The 18,211-nt window shown below is 38.1% G+C and overlaps 1 protein-coding gene across 3 annotated transcripts; it reads left to right on the top strand.

The window, feature by feature from the left end:
* The first annotated feature begins 2,258 nt into the window (after window positions 1–2,258).
* On the top strand, window positions 2,259–14,023 carry LOC131244015 (COP1-interacting protein 7-like). 3 transcript variants are annotated; one of them, XM_058243687.1, is made up of 12 exons: window positions 2,259–2,542; window positions 2,637–2,816; window positions 2,955–3,066; window positions 3,164–3,203; window positions 5,568–5,620; window positions 5,780–5,829; window positions 5,957–6,109; window positions 7,354–7,631; window positions 7,708–9,539; window positions 10,506–12,033; window positions 13,129–13,186; window positions 13,699–14,023. In XM_058243687.1, exons 1-10 carry the CDS (start codon window positions 2,484–2,486, stop codon window positions 11,703–11,705), a joined length of 3,957 nt encoding a protein of 1,318 aa, XP_058099670.1. In that variant the 5' UTR covers window positions 2,259–2,483; the 3' UTR covers window positions 11,706–12,033; window positions 13,129–13,186; window positions 13,699–14,023. The 3 variants fall into 3 exon arrangements, with proteins under 3 accessions (XP_058099670.1, XP_058099669.1, XP_058099671.1); XM_058243686.1 differs by lacking the exon at window positions 13,129–13,186; XM_058243688.1 differs by lacking the exon at window positions 13,129–13,186 and having other exon boundaries at window positions 5,783–5,829.
* Window positions 14,024–18,211: the final 4,188 nt, after the last annotated feature.

Genomic DNA, 18,211 nt, shown 5'->3' on the forward strand with positions numbered 1-18,211 from the left:
ATTTGTTTGACACTCGTATAGGGCATAAAATATATCATGGTAGTAACATAAGCCACCATTAACATTTTTCTTTTATAAGAAATGCTTCCTCCAACTCTCATGGCACTGTAAATTGTATGCTCCTAGTTGCACCGGGACACTTGGACGGTTAAATCCATTGATCCAGACTTTCGTTAGTTCAGTGCACCTTTCTTGGGTTGATATGCAAACATCACTCTTATATGACAAACAAAACCATTTGATCAATAGCCTTTAAAATGAACAGTCTAAAATCATTCACAAAAAGAAAAAATAAAAAAAAAATCTATGAATTTGTTGGGACCCATTGTGGATTAATGCTTATGATTCTAAAGAATCACTTTCTGTTAGCAATTTGTAACCATCCCTTCCATGGTTGGAAAATGGATGGTAATTAAAATATGGCCAAATTGAGGATTGATTGGATCATCTTATCAATGTGATTTTGCATCATAGGTCATGGAATGTGTCCTGGACTTAATGTACGGTTCAGATCAATCACTTTCCAGCAGAAAGCAAGGCACAAGCTCATTGCCCTGCAGATGGCATGAGACGATCGACAAGTCGCCCCTTTCTCCCGATTCAATATAATTTTCAATAGGCTTGCGACACGTGTCCAAAACTATTATAAACTATTAGCTATAGCATTAACTAAGTGGCACCTACTGCTTGATGGACGAAATAAATATTGGGATGGATGCGTAAAAAGTTTGTAGTTGCCTCTTGGGACTATCAAGCAACCAATAAGTTTGCAATAATAAAATATGGAACAACTAAACTATTTTTAGCGAGTTGTTTTGCACATGGCCATTCAAGTTACCCTCAATCTACCCACAATAGCAATATGGCAGCTATAAGCATATTATCATGAAATTAAATTCCTAGCTGTCATTCTCACATGTCCATGTTAGGTCAGCCTTCTCATAATTTAGCTTAGTGGGCCTTTTCATCTACCTCCTAAAATGTGCATGTCGCGCATGTGGGATATCCAAAGCCATGCATCAAAGTGTGCACAAGATCTTGACCATTCATTCAGTACATACAACTGTGCATGGACCATAAACCAAAATCACTCTCGTTAACTGGCAAACCAGTGGCATAGCAATGGCCCACAAAAACACATAATAGCAAAAAGGATAGCATTCCATGATGAGAAAAAGGGTTCATTAGTTAGTTAGAATTTTTCAATCAATGCTGGACCCACTAGATTTGGATCAACATGACATCAACATAAACATGATATCGCACACAAATGGGAGGGAGGAACTGTACCTTGTGCTTCCCAGAGTTGCTGAATCGCGCTATCTTCTCCATTAAACTTATCACCTGCTACCGGTTGGATGGTACCACCCACATTTTCTAAGGATTTTTTAAGGCTGGAAATCATTTATAGTCTGATATACTAGTCCCAGTCAAATGAATGGCATTGGGCATGGTAATGCATCAGACTGGCACCGAAACGAGGCTGATTCGTTGCGAACTAGTGCATGGGCCTGCTGGATTTCACACGGGAACAAGGATCACTGGACCTGCTCTGTGGTAATGAAGTCTGTAAACTAAAATCATATGGATAGGTAGGATTAATGAGATGGTTAGTTCAGATGGTCATCGCATAAGAAGTGGCCCGCAATAAAGGGTCACGTGAGGTGTATGAAATGAAAAGGCTACCGACGCATTGGTGATAAAAAAACAAAATAACAAAAGAAGAAGCGCGAGTGAGATCTGGAGACGAGATGCCTTCCTTGCCACTCCCTCAGTCCGCAGCAAGCGCTGGATCCAGCTAGCTAGCCATCCAAAACAATTCCCTTTCCGCCCCCTTGCTACAAATGATATTCATCACCACCATTTTAAAGGTGTTGGTGACTAGTCAACCGTACGCATGACATGCTTGCATGGCAATATGGACGGTCCGAACAAACATCCGACTGTGGATGAATCATAATGCGAAAAGTCACTCTTAGCAGATGATGTTAACCATCTGATTTTGCACTTTGAATTTCTCTCTCTCTCTCTTTCTCTCTCTCTCTCTCTCTCTTTTCATTCCAACCATACATCTGACGGTTAGAATAAGAACCGTGAGATTTTGAGCCTATGCTCCATCAAAAACATGCGCAACAGTTTGGACGGTGCGGATGTACGTACTTGTGGGGAAAATGAGTCACCACCATCTTGAAATTAATTGAATTGGACACTCATGTTAGATGAGAGGAGGAGATTGCTAGGCTAGCCCAAGCAGCAGCTGGGAGTGAGAGAGCTAAAGGCAGGGGGCGTGTCGGCAAGTACTGAGGTCGGTGTGGCCCAACTCTCAAATGGCGAAAACTGGTGACATGGACAGTCCATCAGATCTCCCCCACTTCTCCTCTCGCATCGCATGTGCTTTTGCACACCGAAATGAAAAATCTTGAAATTCCTGCCTAATAGAAGAAATCCGGTTTTTCTTCTTCTTCTCTCTACCTGTCTTCTTGATGGATCCAAACACTCGTCTTGATCATGCTCTCTTTCAACTCACTCCCACCAGAACCAGGTTTACCTCTCTCTCTCTCTCTCTCTCTCTCTCTCTCTCTCGCTGTTTATGGTGTTTTTCTAATTTCTTTTGCTCCATTTGAATTGAATTGAAGGTGTGATCTGGTGGTGTTCACGGAGAGGGGAAACTGCGAGAAGCTGGCGTCGGGTCTAGTAGAACCATTCCTTTCCCATCTACGGTGCGCCAAAGAGCAGATTTCCAAGGGCGGCTATTCCATCACTCTCCAACCCACCACTGATGTCGCCTCCTGGTTCACCATTTCCACCCTCCAAAGGTATCTTCCATTCCCTCTCAATTATCAGCCTCATCAGGCTTCTTTTTAAGCAGTGTTTCTTGAGATAATTTTGTTTTGTTTCTCATTTGTTGTTTGCATTGTATTTGTGATTAATATCCGTCCTTCCATTTTATGCAGATTCGTGCGGTTTATCAGCACTCCAGAAATCCTCGAGAGGTTGGTTACAATAGAAAGGGAAATTTCACAGATCGAGAATTCAATACGCTCCAATGACTTCTCAACCTCAGCGGTAACCTTTTGGACCTTTTTGCTTGTGGAGATAGTGGATAATTTATTGATTAATGCATGTTTCTCACTGCCTTTTTCTCTGACTTGGTTGCGCACAGCAAGCTTCCGCCACCACCGTGACAGGGCAAACTGAAGAAGGTAAATTCCAAAGGATCACATAGGAAGCTGGAAATATTTCAGTTTCTGTTAAAACCACGTCTCTTCGATTGTACCCAGTGTTGTCTTTCATTACTGCATTAGCCTCATCTTAATGAATAGTTGCCTCAGAACCCAAAAATATCAACTCACAGAGGAAGCTGTTTCTGAGCCATGGCAGGAGATTCTTTCATCTCTCTGAAACCTGTCAGCAGCTCTCAACAGTTATTTATTTATTTATTTGAAACGAGCCATAATAACAGAAACAGGCACTGTTAAATGGTTAATTGCTCTTCTTTATATGGATGGATGAATCTCCCACTTAGGATCCTCTCCTGCTTTGGAGTCTCACCATTCTGCCAAACTTTGGATCCTGAAGTTGTTTAGCTTTTACCCTTTGTTCCCACTCCCACTTCTGCTTTTAATAACAAAGGTTTATCACACCAGTTACAGGTTTGTATGACATACTGACTCTAGCATGTGAAAGGTTTTATTGGGTAGGTCACTGAAGAAGCAAACATTAGAACTGGTTCATAATCTATGTAATATCACATAGGGTATATTGTGGTTACTGATAATAAATTCTGGGGATTTTAGAGCGCCAGTGGTTACTGCAAGCTTGTCAATTCTTTCAATAATTCAGTATGTTCATTTACTAACAGAGGAAGACATACATTTTATTGAGTAGGTCTCAAGTCCAACCGGTTGGACCATAATTTATAGTCCACCCAGCAGATAACTTCTATTCTATAATGTGCATGAAACATCCAACCCTTCCAATAGGTTGTATGGACCATGAGGATCAACTTGCATAAAAATCAACCACATCCACTCATCCTGTGGAGTACACTTGTATTTTGTTATTTATCAATGGTTAGAAATTGTTTTCTATGGTATGATCCAACTGATGAATGGATAGGCTGATTTTTGCACAAAATTATCCTCATGGTCGGCTCAACCTATTGAAAAGGTTGGATGTCGCATATATATGATTGAAGGGAAGTTAGTCACTGGGTGGACCATAAATTGTGGTCCAACTGGTTGGACTTGAGACCTTCTCCATTTTATTATAACAATATCTTTGAACATGTATATATAGACTGTATTAAATCTATTCTAGAACATGGACGTTTTTGCTTACTAATAAAGTAAGTTATACTGTCATCCACATTGCATATATTGTAAATAAATGTCAGTTTATTTCCAGTGTATGTGTTTTGAGAATTGCTAAATGTTTCACTTTTGAAGCCTTCCTAAAGATATGTATCAAATTTTGGGTTGCACTGTTATGGGACTGTAAAGCAAGGTCTCAAAACTCCAAAACTCAACTCCGCTTGATCGAATTAAGTTGAGCCGAGTCAAGTAACTCTGTCAAGTTCTGAGCCTTTACCAATAGAACTTGGTAATATTTAATCATCACCATCATCATCATCAACATCATCATCATCTAAGCCTCCCAATTAATTGGGGCATCCAAGATGACTCCTGTTCCGCCATTCCACTCTATCAAGGGCCATACCTTCAGTTAGACCATAGTCATCAAGTCTTTTCTTGCTAACTCCATCCACGTCCTTTGGGCCTTCCCCTTGCCCTTTTAAAGCCTTCAACTTGTACCTACTCACTCCTAACCGGCGCAGTTCTTGGTCTCTGTTACACATGACCAAACCATCTAAGTCTACTTTCCCTCATCTTATCACCTATTGGTGTTAATTCTAAATTCCCTTTCTTGCCACTCATCCATCTCAACATCCTCATTTCAGCTACAATCATCCTATGAACATGTTGTTCCATAACTGCCGAACATTTTGTCCCATAAAGCTGGCTGGTCTTATATCCATCCTGTAAAACATCCCTTTCAGTTAGAGTGGTACACAATGATCACATAGAACTCCAAAGGAACATCTCCATTTCTTCCACCCAGCTTGAATTCTATGGGCAACATCCTTCTCAATCTCTCCACTCACGGATTATTGACCCGGGGTATCGAAAGTGGTCATTTTGGGAAACTTCTTGGTAAGCAATCTTAACTATTTCACTTGGTGATATTTTATATTTAAAATAAATAAGTTTTTAGAGACATTGCGAGTAGATTCAAGTTTTGTCGAGTTTCATCAAGTTTTCTTTTTTCAAGTTTTATGAGTTTCGACTAGTTAAGTGGACTGAATCTTGAACAAGTCTCGACTGAATTGTGACTAAATTGATTTTTCTTTTTCTTCCTTTTTTCGAGTCTTGGTTAAATGTAGCTAGATAAAATTTTCTTAATGAAATCTGAGTGAATTGAGTTCTCTCGAGCTTTTAAATTAGGCTATAAAGGACTATTGTCCTTGAATTTGTCAATATATAGTAATTTCAGAGGTTTTTTAACAGGCAACATAACATCTGTTGATGGAAATAACAAAAAGTCAATCGTTCTCTCCAAGGTATCATGCAAATCTTTTTTTTTTTTTTTTTTCCTTTTTCTTTTTGAGAAGTTGGTATCCTTCTATCCTCTAAGGCTTACAGTATTTGGTGATTTAATTCTTAAATATTTCTAAGTTCTCTGATAATTGAGTTATTTTCTGGTAATGAATGGTCACTAGCAGAAAGGTGAATCTAATGGGGATGATGTTGCACAAGGAGAAAACTCCAAGTAAGTCATCTTTCTTGTAATTAGTTGCGTGACTGCATTTTCTTGCCAAGTGCAGACTGTCAGTCATGTCAAAACGTGTCTTAATCTTTTGTCTGGTTACCCCTTTGATGGTGTTACCCATTACCAGGTTTCAGCTTCAGCGAATTTTGGAAACTCGGAAAGCTGTTCTTTGGAAGGAGCAAGCCATGGCATATGCTCGAGCTTCTGTAGCAGGATTTGAAGAGGATAATTTAGATGATCTCATATCTTTTGCTGATGCTTTTGGCGCATCTCGCTTAAGGTATGAACGACTATGTCCAATATTGAGTTGCAAATTTTACTTTTGAAAATGATGCTGAATGAGATTGCCTTAATGAACTTTCTTGTTGGTCATGTTATATGTGTGGGTAGCCAACGCCCATTCATTTATAACTGAAGGAGCTAGGGGGAAACTAGATTCAGGGCATGTGATTGACTTTCATCTTGTCATTTCTTTATTCATGTCAATTTCATTTGAACAATTCCTAATTAAAATCCAGTAATCTATCTATGGGAACTGGAAAAAAATCAATTTTTTTTTGCTTCTTATTATTTGACATAATGATTAATTTTGATGTGTGTCACATGCATGTCATTTTACCGTTTCATCCATCAATTTGATTATAGGTATCATATCAGCCAATATGTATTGTATCCATATCATCTGGATATGATATGCAATACAGGGCCAAATTGGCCCACCCCAAAATTTTGGGCTGCATCAGCCTATATTGGGCCTTATTGGTCAATATGGAGTGTATTTGCGGCAATTCAGGCCCGCTATATATAGAATGTGAATAAATTCTGAAGGGCAACGTCTTGAAGCCCTATGCATGACTCTACACATGATACTGCTAGATGAACATGGGTAAGAGAATGTAGAAGCCTAGCTGGTTTTGTGATCCAAGATCCAAGTGAAAGATAATTTTCCGCATGTCTAGAATCTCATGTTTGAGCAAATTTCCATCACATAGTGCTCAGTTAAAATAACATGTATAATAGTTATCTTACCTGTTTTGACCTTTAAATTCTCTTTACTAGCAAAGTTTGTCAGTTTTAGAATATGTTTATCATAAGAAGCTCCATGAGTTGTATTCAAATATGCATTCTGGGTATGCAGTTAAATAGTCCTACAGTTCTTACATCTAATTTGAATGAAGACAATTCAAGGCAGTATCTTGGTTTGGTATTTTTTTTTTTTTACTGATAGATTGAGAAGTCCTATAAATCCATTTTCTAAAAATTGAATCAAATCGAGTCAAATGTTAAATAGTAAGATAGCCGAATGAAACTGAATCAGAACATAATTCTTACTTTTATTTATTTATTTATTTTTATTTTTTTTCTTTCAGTATTTTTGAAGTATAAGGAAAACATTCAAGTAAGCATAAAAGATACCATATAATCTGACTCCCCGTTGTGTTTATAATTATGCAAATGGTAATTCATGGTATCGAGCTTTCTTGGGATTTGGAATTTTTAGTTATCCATTCTGATATCATGTAGGGAAGCATGCACAAATTTCAAGGAACTGTGCAAGAAAAAGCACGAAGATGGACTCTGGACGGATGAATTAGCAGCCATGGAGGCATGCCTTCAACCAGAGTTACCTTACACAAGAACATCAGGAATCATTCTTACGAGTGAAAATAGCCTTACTCAGGGTTGCTTGCCAAAATTTCATGTGAATGACATCTCTAATGCACAACTTGAGCCAAATGGCTCTTCAGATGCTTCAGTGACTAATTTGACTGTGAACCATGCAAGTTCGAACATTGATCAAGGTAGTGTCAACAATGCCCTTAGCTTTTTAAGTAATATGGATAAGTCATTGTATGTGATAAAAATTTCATTTTGCAGATAATAGTTTGCCGATGTTGAGTCAGACACCATCAATGACCGGAGAGAGTGATATTTCTCATGGGAAAACTCAAGTGCCAATGTCGTGGCCGAACCAGCCACCTCCATACATGTATAATTTTCAAGGCTCTGTTGTTCAACAAATGCCTCCATATCAAGCATATCCTTTCCCCACTATGCAAGTCGTTCCTCCGTATTATTCCGTGCATTATGGAAATATGCAGTCACCTGCCAAGGACCCCAATCATCGTCCAAATCGTAACAAGTTATCCAGAAAAAGTGATATGTCCATGAATGGAAAAGGAACCGAGACTTCTGATTTAACTTCAGGATCTGAAGATGGATACTCTGACCATGGTGATTCCATTTCAGGGAATGAAGAAGATGCATATCTGGAGCAAGATTTTCCATCTGACAGGAAGCCTTTATCAATAGGACAGCCAGGACAGAAAAAGCTTGTGAAAAAGTCCTCAAAAATGGTGGTTATCCGCAATATTAATTACATTACTTCTGGAGTGAAGGATGGCATATCTGACGAATATTCAGCTGATGGTGATTTATTTGATGCTGATTCCCTTAAACAGAAGGTAGAAGATGCTGTTGACTCATTGGGGAAACATCATAAATCAACTGAACGTAATTCTAAGAAAAGAGGTAGCCGCAAGCATCCGGGCGAGTCAAATAACTCAAATGATGCTTGTGACCCAGCTTCAAAAGCATGTGGAGGGGAGAAAAGAGATGAAAATTGGCATGCTTTCCAGAACCTTCTACTGAGAGATGAGGAGTCAGGTTCCAACAAGATGGACCAGGACAGTGGAGGCACTACTGACAGAAGTAAACAGCACCTGGTAGATGTTCAGGATGAATATTGTGTGATACGGAGCCCGCAGTTAGGAAAGATATCGGACAATAGCTGTGTATTTGTTGCTGAATCAAAGAAGGGGATTGTTGAATTGGATTCATTCATTGTAACTGAGAGGGATGCAAATCTTGACGATGCCAGTCACTTGGAAAATTTTGAATGCAACGAAAATTATTACAGAAATATTAAGAAAAGTAACTGCAATGATGAGGAGTTACTGTTTTCACAGAGAATGGAATCTGGTGGTAATCCCCAAAATACTTTATCTGATTACACACACGAAGCAGCTGTACTAAAGACTCAAGGAGGCGGAGACTGGTTTATTATCACTCCAACAGAAAAAATGGCAGATTCAGAGACAACCACAGAACACTCTTCGTTCAATGGGTATCAAAATTCACGAATATCAGAGGATTGTTTCCACACTGAGAAAAGCAAAAAAGATCTTCTGATCGATGACTCTTTTGTGGTCCCAACTAGAACATTAGTTGGGCAATGTGATTCTCAGTGGAGAACAGATATGAGCATGGTTTCGGGCCTTGAACAAGCTGCTCAACATGAAAATGGCACCTCTGATCATTCAAACAATAAACTTGGAATGTCTGGCACCTACGAGCCTGATGATTTGTACATGGTGCTCGAGCGGGATTCAAGGCTGGAACCTGTTAGGGCATCTTGGACTCCTGAAATTGATTATACAATGGATATTTCATTCAGTGATGCAGATAAGGGGCACTTCAGTGCTGAAACAAATGGTCATGATGAGTCCACTGACAATAACATACTGCCAAACTGTAAGAGCAATGATAATAAGAACAATGGAGATCCTGGAAAAAAGAATTCAAGTAAAGATGCAAAGTCTAAACCCTTGCGTGGATCGCTTGTGAAGAACAGGTCCGAGATTATATCAAGAAACAAGAAACCATCCTCCTTGAGCAGAGATGCAGTTCTGAAAAGCAAAATGGAGAAGGTACCAAAATATTATTGATTATCATATTTAATTATTTATTGCTATTTACTTTTGAAATTTGGAATTCTAGGGAGAGGTTTCAACCTCGTTTGACTGACTCTTAAATCAAAGACAAACCTTACAGAAATATGCAGTGTTATATCATCATTATTGCTTTATCATTCGTAGGAAAAAGTAGGATGAAAATTTCATATATTATTAGGGTAAGATAAAAGAGCAACATGATCTTGGTCGTCGTCATCATCATCATTATCATCAAATCTTTATGCCAACTAAATGGGGTCTTGTAATATCAAGATTTATGAGATGAAAAGATGTGGCCAAAGTTTGATGGCAGTTGCCTAACCTGACACAACTCTCCTTTATCTGGTTTTGGGACTGGCAATGTGAGCCCAAAACTCCCAGCAATATAATGGACTAAAAAGGCCATGTTACTGGGCAAAAATAAAATGAAGTAGCAAAAATTCCTTTAGCAGGTGAGCAATTAAAACCATAGCATAGGAATAATAGTAATAAATGGATGCATTTTATTTGCTATCCTAACCATAAATTACTCAGCCGTATCTTTCAAACAAGAAGTGAAGAAGAAGAAGAAGAAGAAGAAGAAGAAAAAGAAATGGAAAAAGGAAAACTTTTCTACTTGGTATCTGTAATGCATTTAATGTTGTTAACCATACCACAATGTCAAAGAATAAGGACTGTAAAAGGATCACGATAAATGTTGTATGGATTTTGAAGGCCTGCTGTTGCATAAGGCACCATCCTTTTGCAATGTTACTGGGATTAGAAACAAGAGGGTGGCTCTCCTGCAACTGTGTTAACTCCTTGTTTTGGCATCCTTTGCTTAGCTTAGTGCCTATATTTTCCCTACTATCCAAATAATAAGAAATTTGGTTGAACTTATGGTGCCCTCTTTTCCTGAATCCATCGCTCTAGAGAAAACTGAAGTTCTCCATTTACTTGCAGGAAGAAGAGAGTCGAAGAAAAAAGGAGGAACTACTTATTCAACGGCAACAGCGGATTGCTCAAAGAAGTGCGGCTAGTGGTACTCCACCAGTGTCATCCAAGAGCAGCAAAGTAGAAAGTAAACCTGCACCACGTCCTTTGGAAAAAGACAAGCAAACATCTCTGCCCGCAATTCAAGAAACAAAGAATTTTTCTTCCCATAAATCAGATCCTGCAAGGTCAGCCAAGGATCACCTTTCATCTGCACAGAACAAACATAAGGAATCTGGTCCATTAAAATCATCCCAACCAAAAAAAATCAGCAAAACTATGGATGATGCAGCAGCTAATCAACCTGCATCAGAGAAAACTATGTTGCAGATAGAGCTAAGAGAGTCAAATCAGATATCTGGGAAGGAGAGGCTTCCTGATCAGATCAGATTGTTGTCAGAAAAGACTACAGCTCAGGTAGAATTAAGCAAGTCATTTGCAAATCAATCCCCAGATGCAAATCAGACATCTGGCCTTGATACTTCTGTTGATACAAAGGAGATGCTTTCTAGCATGGAAAAAAATGTGATGGGCTGCAATGCTTCAATACAGAATGATAGTTTGCAGCTACAAGGGACATTGTCTTTCATAGCAAGTGGACAAAAAAATAGTTATCATATGTGTACTTTGGGTGATAAAAGCTGCAATCAAGATTGTGACAATTTATCATTTCCAACTGCAGATCATTCAAAAGGATTAGGTTCCTTAAAATTTGAAGATGACAGGGAAAGATCATCTGCCTCAATTGCCGATGCACCTAAAGCATGCCTGCAGGATTCTGAAGAGAAAAAAGTTCTTGACATGTTGGCTTCACAAGCCAATGGATGCATTACCAATGCTTGCTCGGCTCTAAATATTTCTCAGAACTGTCAGATACTCATCAGTTCTGAAACATCACCAACCGCTGGTGAGAAAGCTTCAAATTCTGCTGATGTAGATGTTCAAGATGGGAAAGGTGCAACACATGCAAACCTTCCATCCTCATGTGAAATTTCAGAGATAGAAATCATACCTGACTCTGAGTTGACCCCACCTCCTCTAGATGGTATGAACTCTGAACTGCCCTATTCAAGGAAGAAATGGGCTGGCAATGATGGCCATCCATCTGCAAAGGGGATCAAGAAACTTCTTCTGTTTGGTCGGAAAAGCCGCAACTCTGCTGCCTATTGATCAGATCTCAATTGCTTTCTGTGCTACGAGGGTGACCATGATGAAATACGACCTGGAGAGGAGTGGTGAAGCTTTGTTTCTACTCGTTGATCTGTACTGCCCAGGTTTTCTACTTCATATGCCCCTTGCGCCCACATTCTCACAATTCTTAGACACTGTCAGTTCGTGTGATAGCTTGTTTTCTCCTTTCTGTTGCTGTTTCCACATCTACATCTGTGGCTGCTTGTTACAAGGGTCGAACTACAGTCAGTTGTTCAGCATCTATGTATGATAGGTTAAGATTGAATAATTTAGAAGGATTCAAGTCTATGGGTTGTGATCAGCTAAGGTAAGCACTATCTGTTTTTATCACATTTTAACTTCTACTTTGCATGTTATCATTACACTGCATCCATTACTTTTCAATTAATGATGCACCTTCAGAATTGGATTTAAGTAGTGATTTCTTCAAGCTGGTCGTATTAAAAGCATTTCTTGCTGGGATATGAAAGAAGTTTAATAAAATGATAAGAATCAATACTCTACTAAGGCCTTGTTGGGATCAAGGAAACAAGAATGTGAATTTGTAAATCCATGAAAATTTCAAATTCATTGATTTACATTGGATATGGATTTGGCAAATTCCAAAGTTCACTGTTTGGGATCAAATTTCAAATCCATAGATATTTGGAGCATTTCTTGTATTGGTAGAGAATTTACTGCAAAGGTTGTTTTTTTTTTTTTTTTTTTTTTGGTGAGTCCCTCATTTTGAGGTCTTGCCAATCCCTTAGTTTTTTAGGGGATTTGGATTTTCCCTGCATCCTGCATCCATGGATATATGGAGGTGTGGATTTGGGAAATCCACAGATTTGGCAGTCCTCAAAAACAAACAGGGGACATTCGAAATCAATGGATTTCACAAATTCCTTTACCAAATCCTTCACCCCAAATGGCCTGTAGGAATTATCAGTAGGATATAAAATTTCAGTATTTCTTTAAATGAATTTTCTATGAATGCTTCCTTCATTCTCTGATTGTATGCTTTAGTTTCTAGAAGCTTGTATTGTATTTTCAATGTGATATCTTTAGGGCAGAAGGTGGCAAAATATGCTTGCCATTGCCTATAAATGAAAGGTTCTCTCTAATATATTACAATTGGCAATGAATAACTTAAGTATATAATTTTCATAAATATGTAAAGACAGAATAAAGGCATAATAGCAAGTACTTCTTTGAGGGGAAAACAATTGACAAGTATACATTTAAAATACGTGTGAGATTTATAGACTTTTCATGTAAGTACTCCGGTAAAACGGGTGTGCTAAGGTTTATATCTTGGTAGATGTTACCTTCACAAACACAAACATGCACAAACACCTATTTATAATGTATGCCAATTGGTCCTAATTTTCCATATCTTAACCTTTTCATTAATGATTATCAGGTCTGCAACCAATGGTTTCTGTGATGTTTATTGGATACGAATCGAAAACTTGGACACGGTAAATTATTGACCACTGAGTCACTGAACCTACAGTAATGATAAAATATTCATAAAAGAGTATTTCAATCCTAGTGGTAGATACCTCTGATGGACCTGAAGGTCTCTGTTGACATCTCTATTTTCTAATGACTTTACCTTCTTTCAACTTGGAAAGCTGCTGATGAAAAATCTAGAGAGGGCATGCTTGTATTGGTTGATAGCATTGTTTATTTTATTTTTCTTGTCGTTGGTAAGGCCTGGGCAGATCAGTGGCCTCGAGTTCATGTAAGGATGAAAGTTTGTTGAACCAAATGGCTTGTAATTCCCTGCTTTTTCCTAAAATTGTTCTTTGAGGTGCCCTTTTGGTCAACTGAGATTCTAACCATATGTTGATTTCTGGATTCAAGTTGCTGCATGAAAAGGGAACTGTTTGATGCATCCTGCAAAATCTGCATGGCTCTTATCATTTCACTCATAAAATTAGTAAACTTCATTCCTGATTGTACTTTTATTTTTATTTTATCAAAACAGGCTCTTCATCATTCTTCTATTCCAATGTTGAAAAAATAAGGCATTAGAGACATTGCGGCCATTCGGTTCAAAGTGTTGGAGTACTCTTCCATGGTTTGAAGTTTCCTGGAGGGCTGGAAGGATGCTGCTATTATGGTTGAATCATCCTGCAAAATTCTCTTAGGCGTGGAGCTGTGTTCATGTCTCCTACCTACAAGTAGCCTATTTGTTCTGATAATTCTTTTGTATATTTATATAAAATTTAAATTTTTTTTTTTACGATGTGGTGAATCTATTTATTGTTGGGTGAGTTGATGTCAGTTTGTGTGAGAAGTGATTGGGCCCCCTCTTTCAGCCCTTTGCCAAAGTATCCAAATACAAAAATAAGCTGCCTTTTCATATTTGATTTTATTCATCCTCATATCACAGGAGCACTTCATTCTATACTGAATTTGTGGACATTGGTGGTGAATGTAGCCTAGAGAGATGATCTCTGATGCTTTTATGATTCTCCCTTCCTCTTCCTTGTTCGTTGTGATAAATCTGAGAAAAACACTATCAACATTGGTATATCGTCAATTTTGTTTTCATTCGTCTCTCAAGATAGTAATGAACTTGCCAATATATAATAATTTGTGGTGGGTTAATAACTAGACTTGCAGAGGATCTGAATTGCATGCTGGAAATTATACTTGAGAGATGACTAGATGATGCTATCGAACTTGATCAAGACTGCCATATCTGTGCATTTTTCTTTATGAACATAGTTGTAAGGAAGGCATTCAATTTCTTTGCAGTACCCGGTAGATCAATGGAGGTGCAAAATCTTGAGACAAGAAGAGGTGGGTGGAGGCTTATCCTCATTGGAAGAATCATAATGCTGTGGTTGCTGACTTCTATCCTCTGGAAACTCTGGCAAATGAAAGCTAGTGTATCATGTAGTTGCAAGAAGATGTATTTATTTTCAAACTTGATGATGATAGCGGGGTGAGTTAAGAGTGCTGAATGAATTATGGATCGACTGATTTGAGTTAGAATTCGTAGTTCATAGTTCAGTAAATTTCAAAATTCATCAGTGGGAGAATGCAGGGTCATTTAATTCAATTTTCAGATTGCTATACACACAGCTCAGATTGGTCTGGTACAAGGCTACAACACAAGATAATTCGGTCCAAGGTGGATCATTCACCATTCCAATGTTAGCCATGCATATAATGTAGGCCCATTTGATGGTTAGTATTGGTTGATTAATGTTATTTTAGAGATATGCCTGTCCACGATGTGTTTAGTTTTGGATGGTCGAGATAATTACGCATGAGCGCCTAGTTAGGGTAGAATGTCTGGTCAAAATCAAGATGGTGGTGAACCATCTTCACTAGTGGAGCCGGGAGCCGGTAATTCTCAAGTATTCGGTTCTCAAGGTTTGCTTAGCTAACACTCTTGAGTGCAATATGGCACACGTGTGAGATCCAAGCAGTCCATCAGGTGGATATCACCTTGTAGATGCCATTGTTCTAAAGTCAAGCTGAATGCACTTGAGAATTTAAGAAAGAAGAGTATGGAGTATCTCTTAGAAACACAGGGCTAATGTTTTTTTAGCCATTTGCCTGTAGATTATGGATGTTGAATACAAATAACTAAAATTGAACCGCCCAAATTGTTACACGAGTCATCAACCAAAACGTAAGCCCGTTAAATAACATAATTTTTGTTGTACTCGATTTTAAATCGACCGATCTGAACAAATCCAATAAGAAAATGAAACGTGGCATACAGGAGATATGCCAAGATTTTTTTGAGAAATATACTACAGACGTCATTTGAATATGAAGCATAATTAGCAAGGTATTGCAGTTGAGGTAAGTAAAAACTTGGAATGTGACTGAGGGGCAAAATGTGATCGAGAAGGCAGAATGGAGTTCGGTTGAGAGAAGATGAACGTAAACAGAAAAAGGATTTAGATGGTGACTCTTCACCTACCATAACTGTTGAATTGAATGAGAGAAACGCAGGAGGAATAGTTGCAGCAGGAGATCTATAAATAGCAGAAGAATCAGAAATGAAAAACAACCAAATTTAACATATAATGAAGTCAAAACAAATCTATCTTTTTATCTCAGTTTATCCTAGGAGTAGCGTAATCTAATAGTGATAATTCTTAGTTGAAATCTAGGTCAATGCTTATACTCTAAACTTGATTCTTATCAAATATCAAGCAATTCTTTCAAGAGACGCATTCTTGCTGTAGCTCTTAATGACCGATTGTGACTTTTTCCTTTTGTTTAATTGCATTGGTATATTAAAAAATTCATTTCTTGTGAAAGGCAAAGTGCAACCCACTTTCAGAGGAAGAACCCCACCCTCTGATTATCGCCTGATCATTACAAAATTCTGTAAGTGGATGAGTAGGTGATTGATTTTCTTAGATTTTGGTCATATACGTTCATATTGGGCGTAACTGTTTATTTTGGCGCTTGAGGTCAAAATTGATCGGTTTGAATCAAGTTGCTATATCGATTTTGGCACACCCGCACACACCACATGTGACAGAAAACAAACAGAGTGCTAATTGTTAGGCCCTTGAGATGCAGGAGAATTGATATTTATTGCATTTATATAGAGTACAAAAGGAGCAAGTGCTAATTGTCGGCCGCTGGTCACTGTCTCAGCCAAATGGAGGTACTCTTTGGTGATCTGTATTGCATTTATATAGAGTAAATATTGGCAAATCTACATCAGAAAAAATGTTGCATGCTCTTGGTGGCCGACGGTATCTGTATTTTTGTTAAAGATCAACATAAAACTAGAATACGATCTACCCTACCTCTTTGAGTAAACGTCATGATTAGCGGCAAAGTTTGGGTAGACTGCTTCGCTGAAGGGAAGAAGTAAGGGCATAAACATCCTTAATTGTTGGACTCATATGGTCACAGCCACAACCAAAGTGAAAAGTGTTTGTCGATCGGCTCCAAAAAGCCGATGCAACAACCATTAAAGATGGGTAAGCCGAATAGTCGATGAGGAAAATTTTGATACATTCATTAATACCAATCGATTTTCATATATCGTTGTGCTACTTGGATACACGGTTGTACCATTCTTTTAGAGGTTTTGGTAAGGCCCTTGGGATGTGGGAGAATTGATTTAAGGAGAAGGGTTTCATCAGGATGTGTAGGGAAGAATTGACTCAATGATTCAAGTTGGAAGCAAGTGGTTTCAGGATTGAAGGTTGAACTGAGTGCGTGGAAAGTCTTGTTGTCAAAACTAAAGAATTCAAATAAGATTTCGTCCATAACATAAGGGGCAACTTTTTCTAATTCCTTGAATATTTTCTTCTTGAGATGTAATTGTAGGAACAAAGGATGAGGAGGCAGCCATGAGATACTTAGAGTTTTGAGAAGAAAAGTAAGTGATGCGAGCAATGAGGGATTAAAAAAAGGAAAATATTTAAAACGGTGTACATATTGGCCGAAATTGTATGCATTAATGAGGAGGTATTCATGACCCCTCCAGTGATGTGACTAGGTGCAACATGTCACAAGGGTAGCGAAGAACAAACCATCGTTCATTTGTTAAATCGGTCGCAATTGGTCAATAGGGAACTGACATGTGGAAAAAGACTGATTGCGTTAAACTTAATTGCATAGGGTAACGAAGCAACGTTACCTTCATCTCTTTTTTTAAAGGCGAGGCTATGTGGGGGGCAATATTGTACCCTATTTCTGACCGATCATAATATAGTCAATAAGAGAATGACATGTGACATTATATAAAAGGGTATGAAGTATATGAGAAGATTTTCTAAGAGATATAACATGATTTTTACGGAATCATAGTTGCATTGATTTGGTGCTACACGTCATTTGAGGACAAGCAGTAATTAAAAAGGTATTGCAGTTGAGATAATTAAATCTTGGAGTGCGATCGAAAAGTAAAATGTCGGGAAGGCATCATGGAGTTTGGTCGAAAAAATACGAATAGTTGAAAGAGGAACATACACAAAAATGATCTACATGGTGACTTTTCAGTTGCCATAACCCTTGAATTGAAGAAGAAAAATGTAAGAGGAATATCTGCAGCAGAAGATTAGAAAGAAAAAACAACCAAATCTAACATACAATCAAACCAAAATAAATATATCTTTTATCTTAGTTTATTCTAAGAGTAGCGATAATCCAGCAGTGATAATTCTTAATGATAGTTCAAGTTGTAATACATGTCTACACTCATATGCCGGACTTGATCATTATCCAATATCAAGCGGTTCTTTCAAGAGACGCGTTCTTGTAGCTGCTCTTAGTGGTTAATTACGAGTTTTTTTTTTTTTTTTTGAATTAGTTTACTAAACAAAGTCATTGATTGTGAAAGGCAATGCACAACCCACTTTCATAAGCAAAATTCCACCCTCTTATTATCCCTTAATAATTATAAAAATTTTCAAGTAATTGAGTAGGCGACTGATGTTAGACGTTTCTACTTATTTCAAAGGTTGGGGTCAACAGCTGTATCGATTCTGGCATGCCCACGTATAACA

The sequence above is a fragment of the Magnolia sinica genome, chromosome 4, assembly GCF_029962835.1.
Source record: "Magnolia sinica isolate HGM2019 chromosome 4, MsV1, whole genome shotgun sequence".
In the NCBI taxonomy this organism is placed as follows: Eukaryota; Viridiplantae; Streptophyta; class Magnoliopsida; order Magnoliales; family Magnoliaceae; genus Magnolia; species Magnolia sinica.

Bases quoted from the DNA above. Each gene is read 5' to 3' on its own strand.
- LOC131244015 (XM_058243687.1), top strand. From the start codon at position 2,484: ATGGATCCAAACACTCGTCTTGATCATGCTCTCTTTCAACTCACTCCC. The intron at 2,817-2,954 runs GTATCTTCCATT...CATTTTATGCAG, and splicing joins ACCATTTCCACCCTCCAAAG to ATTCGTGCGGTTTATCAGCA. The intron at 5,621-5,779 runs GTATCATGCAAA...AATGGTCACTAG, and splicing joins AGTCAATCGTTCTCTCCAAG to CAGAAAGGTGAATCTAATGG.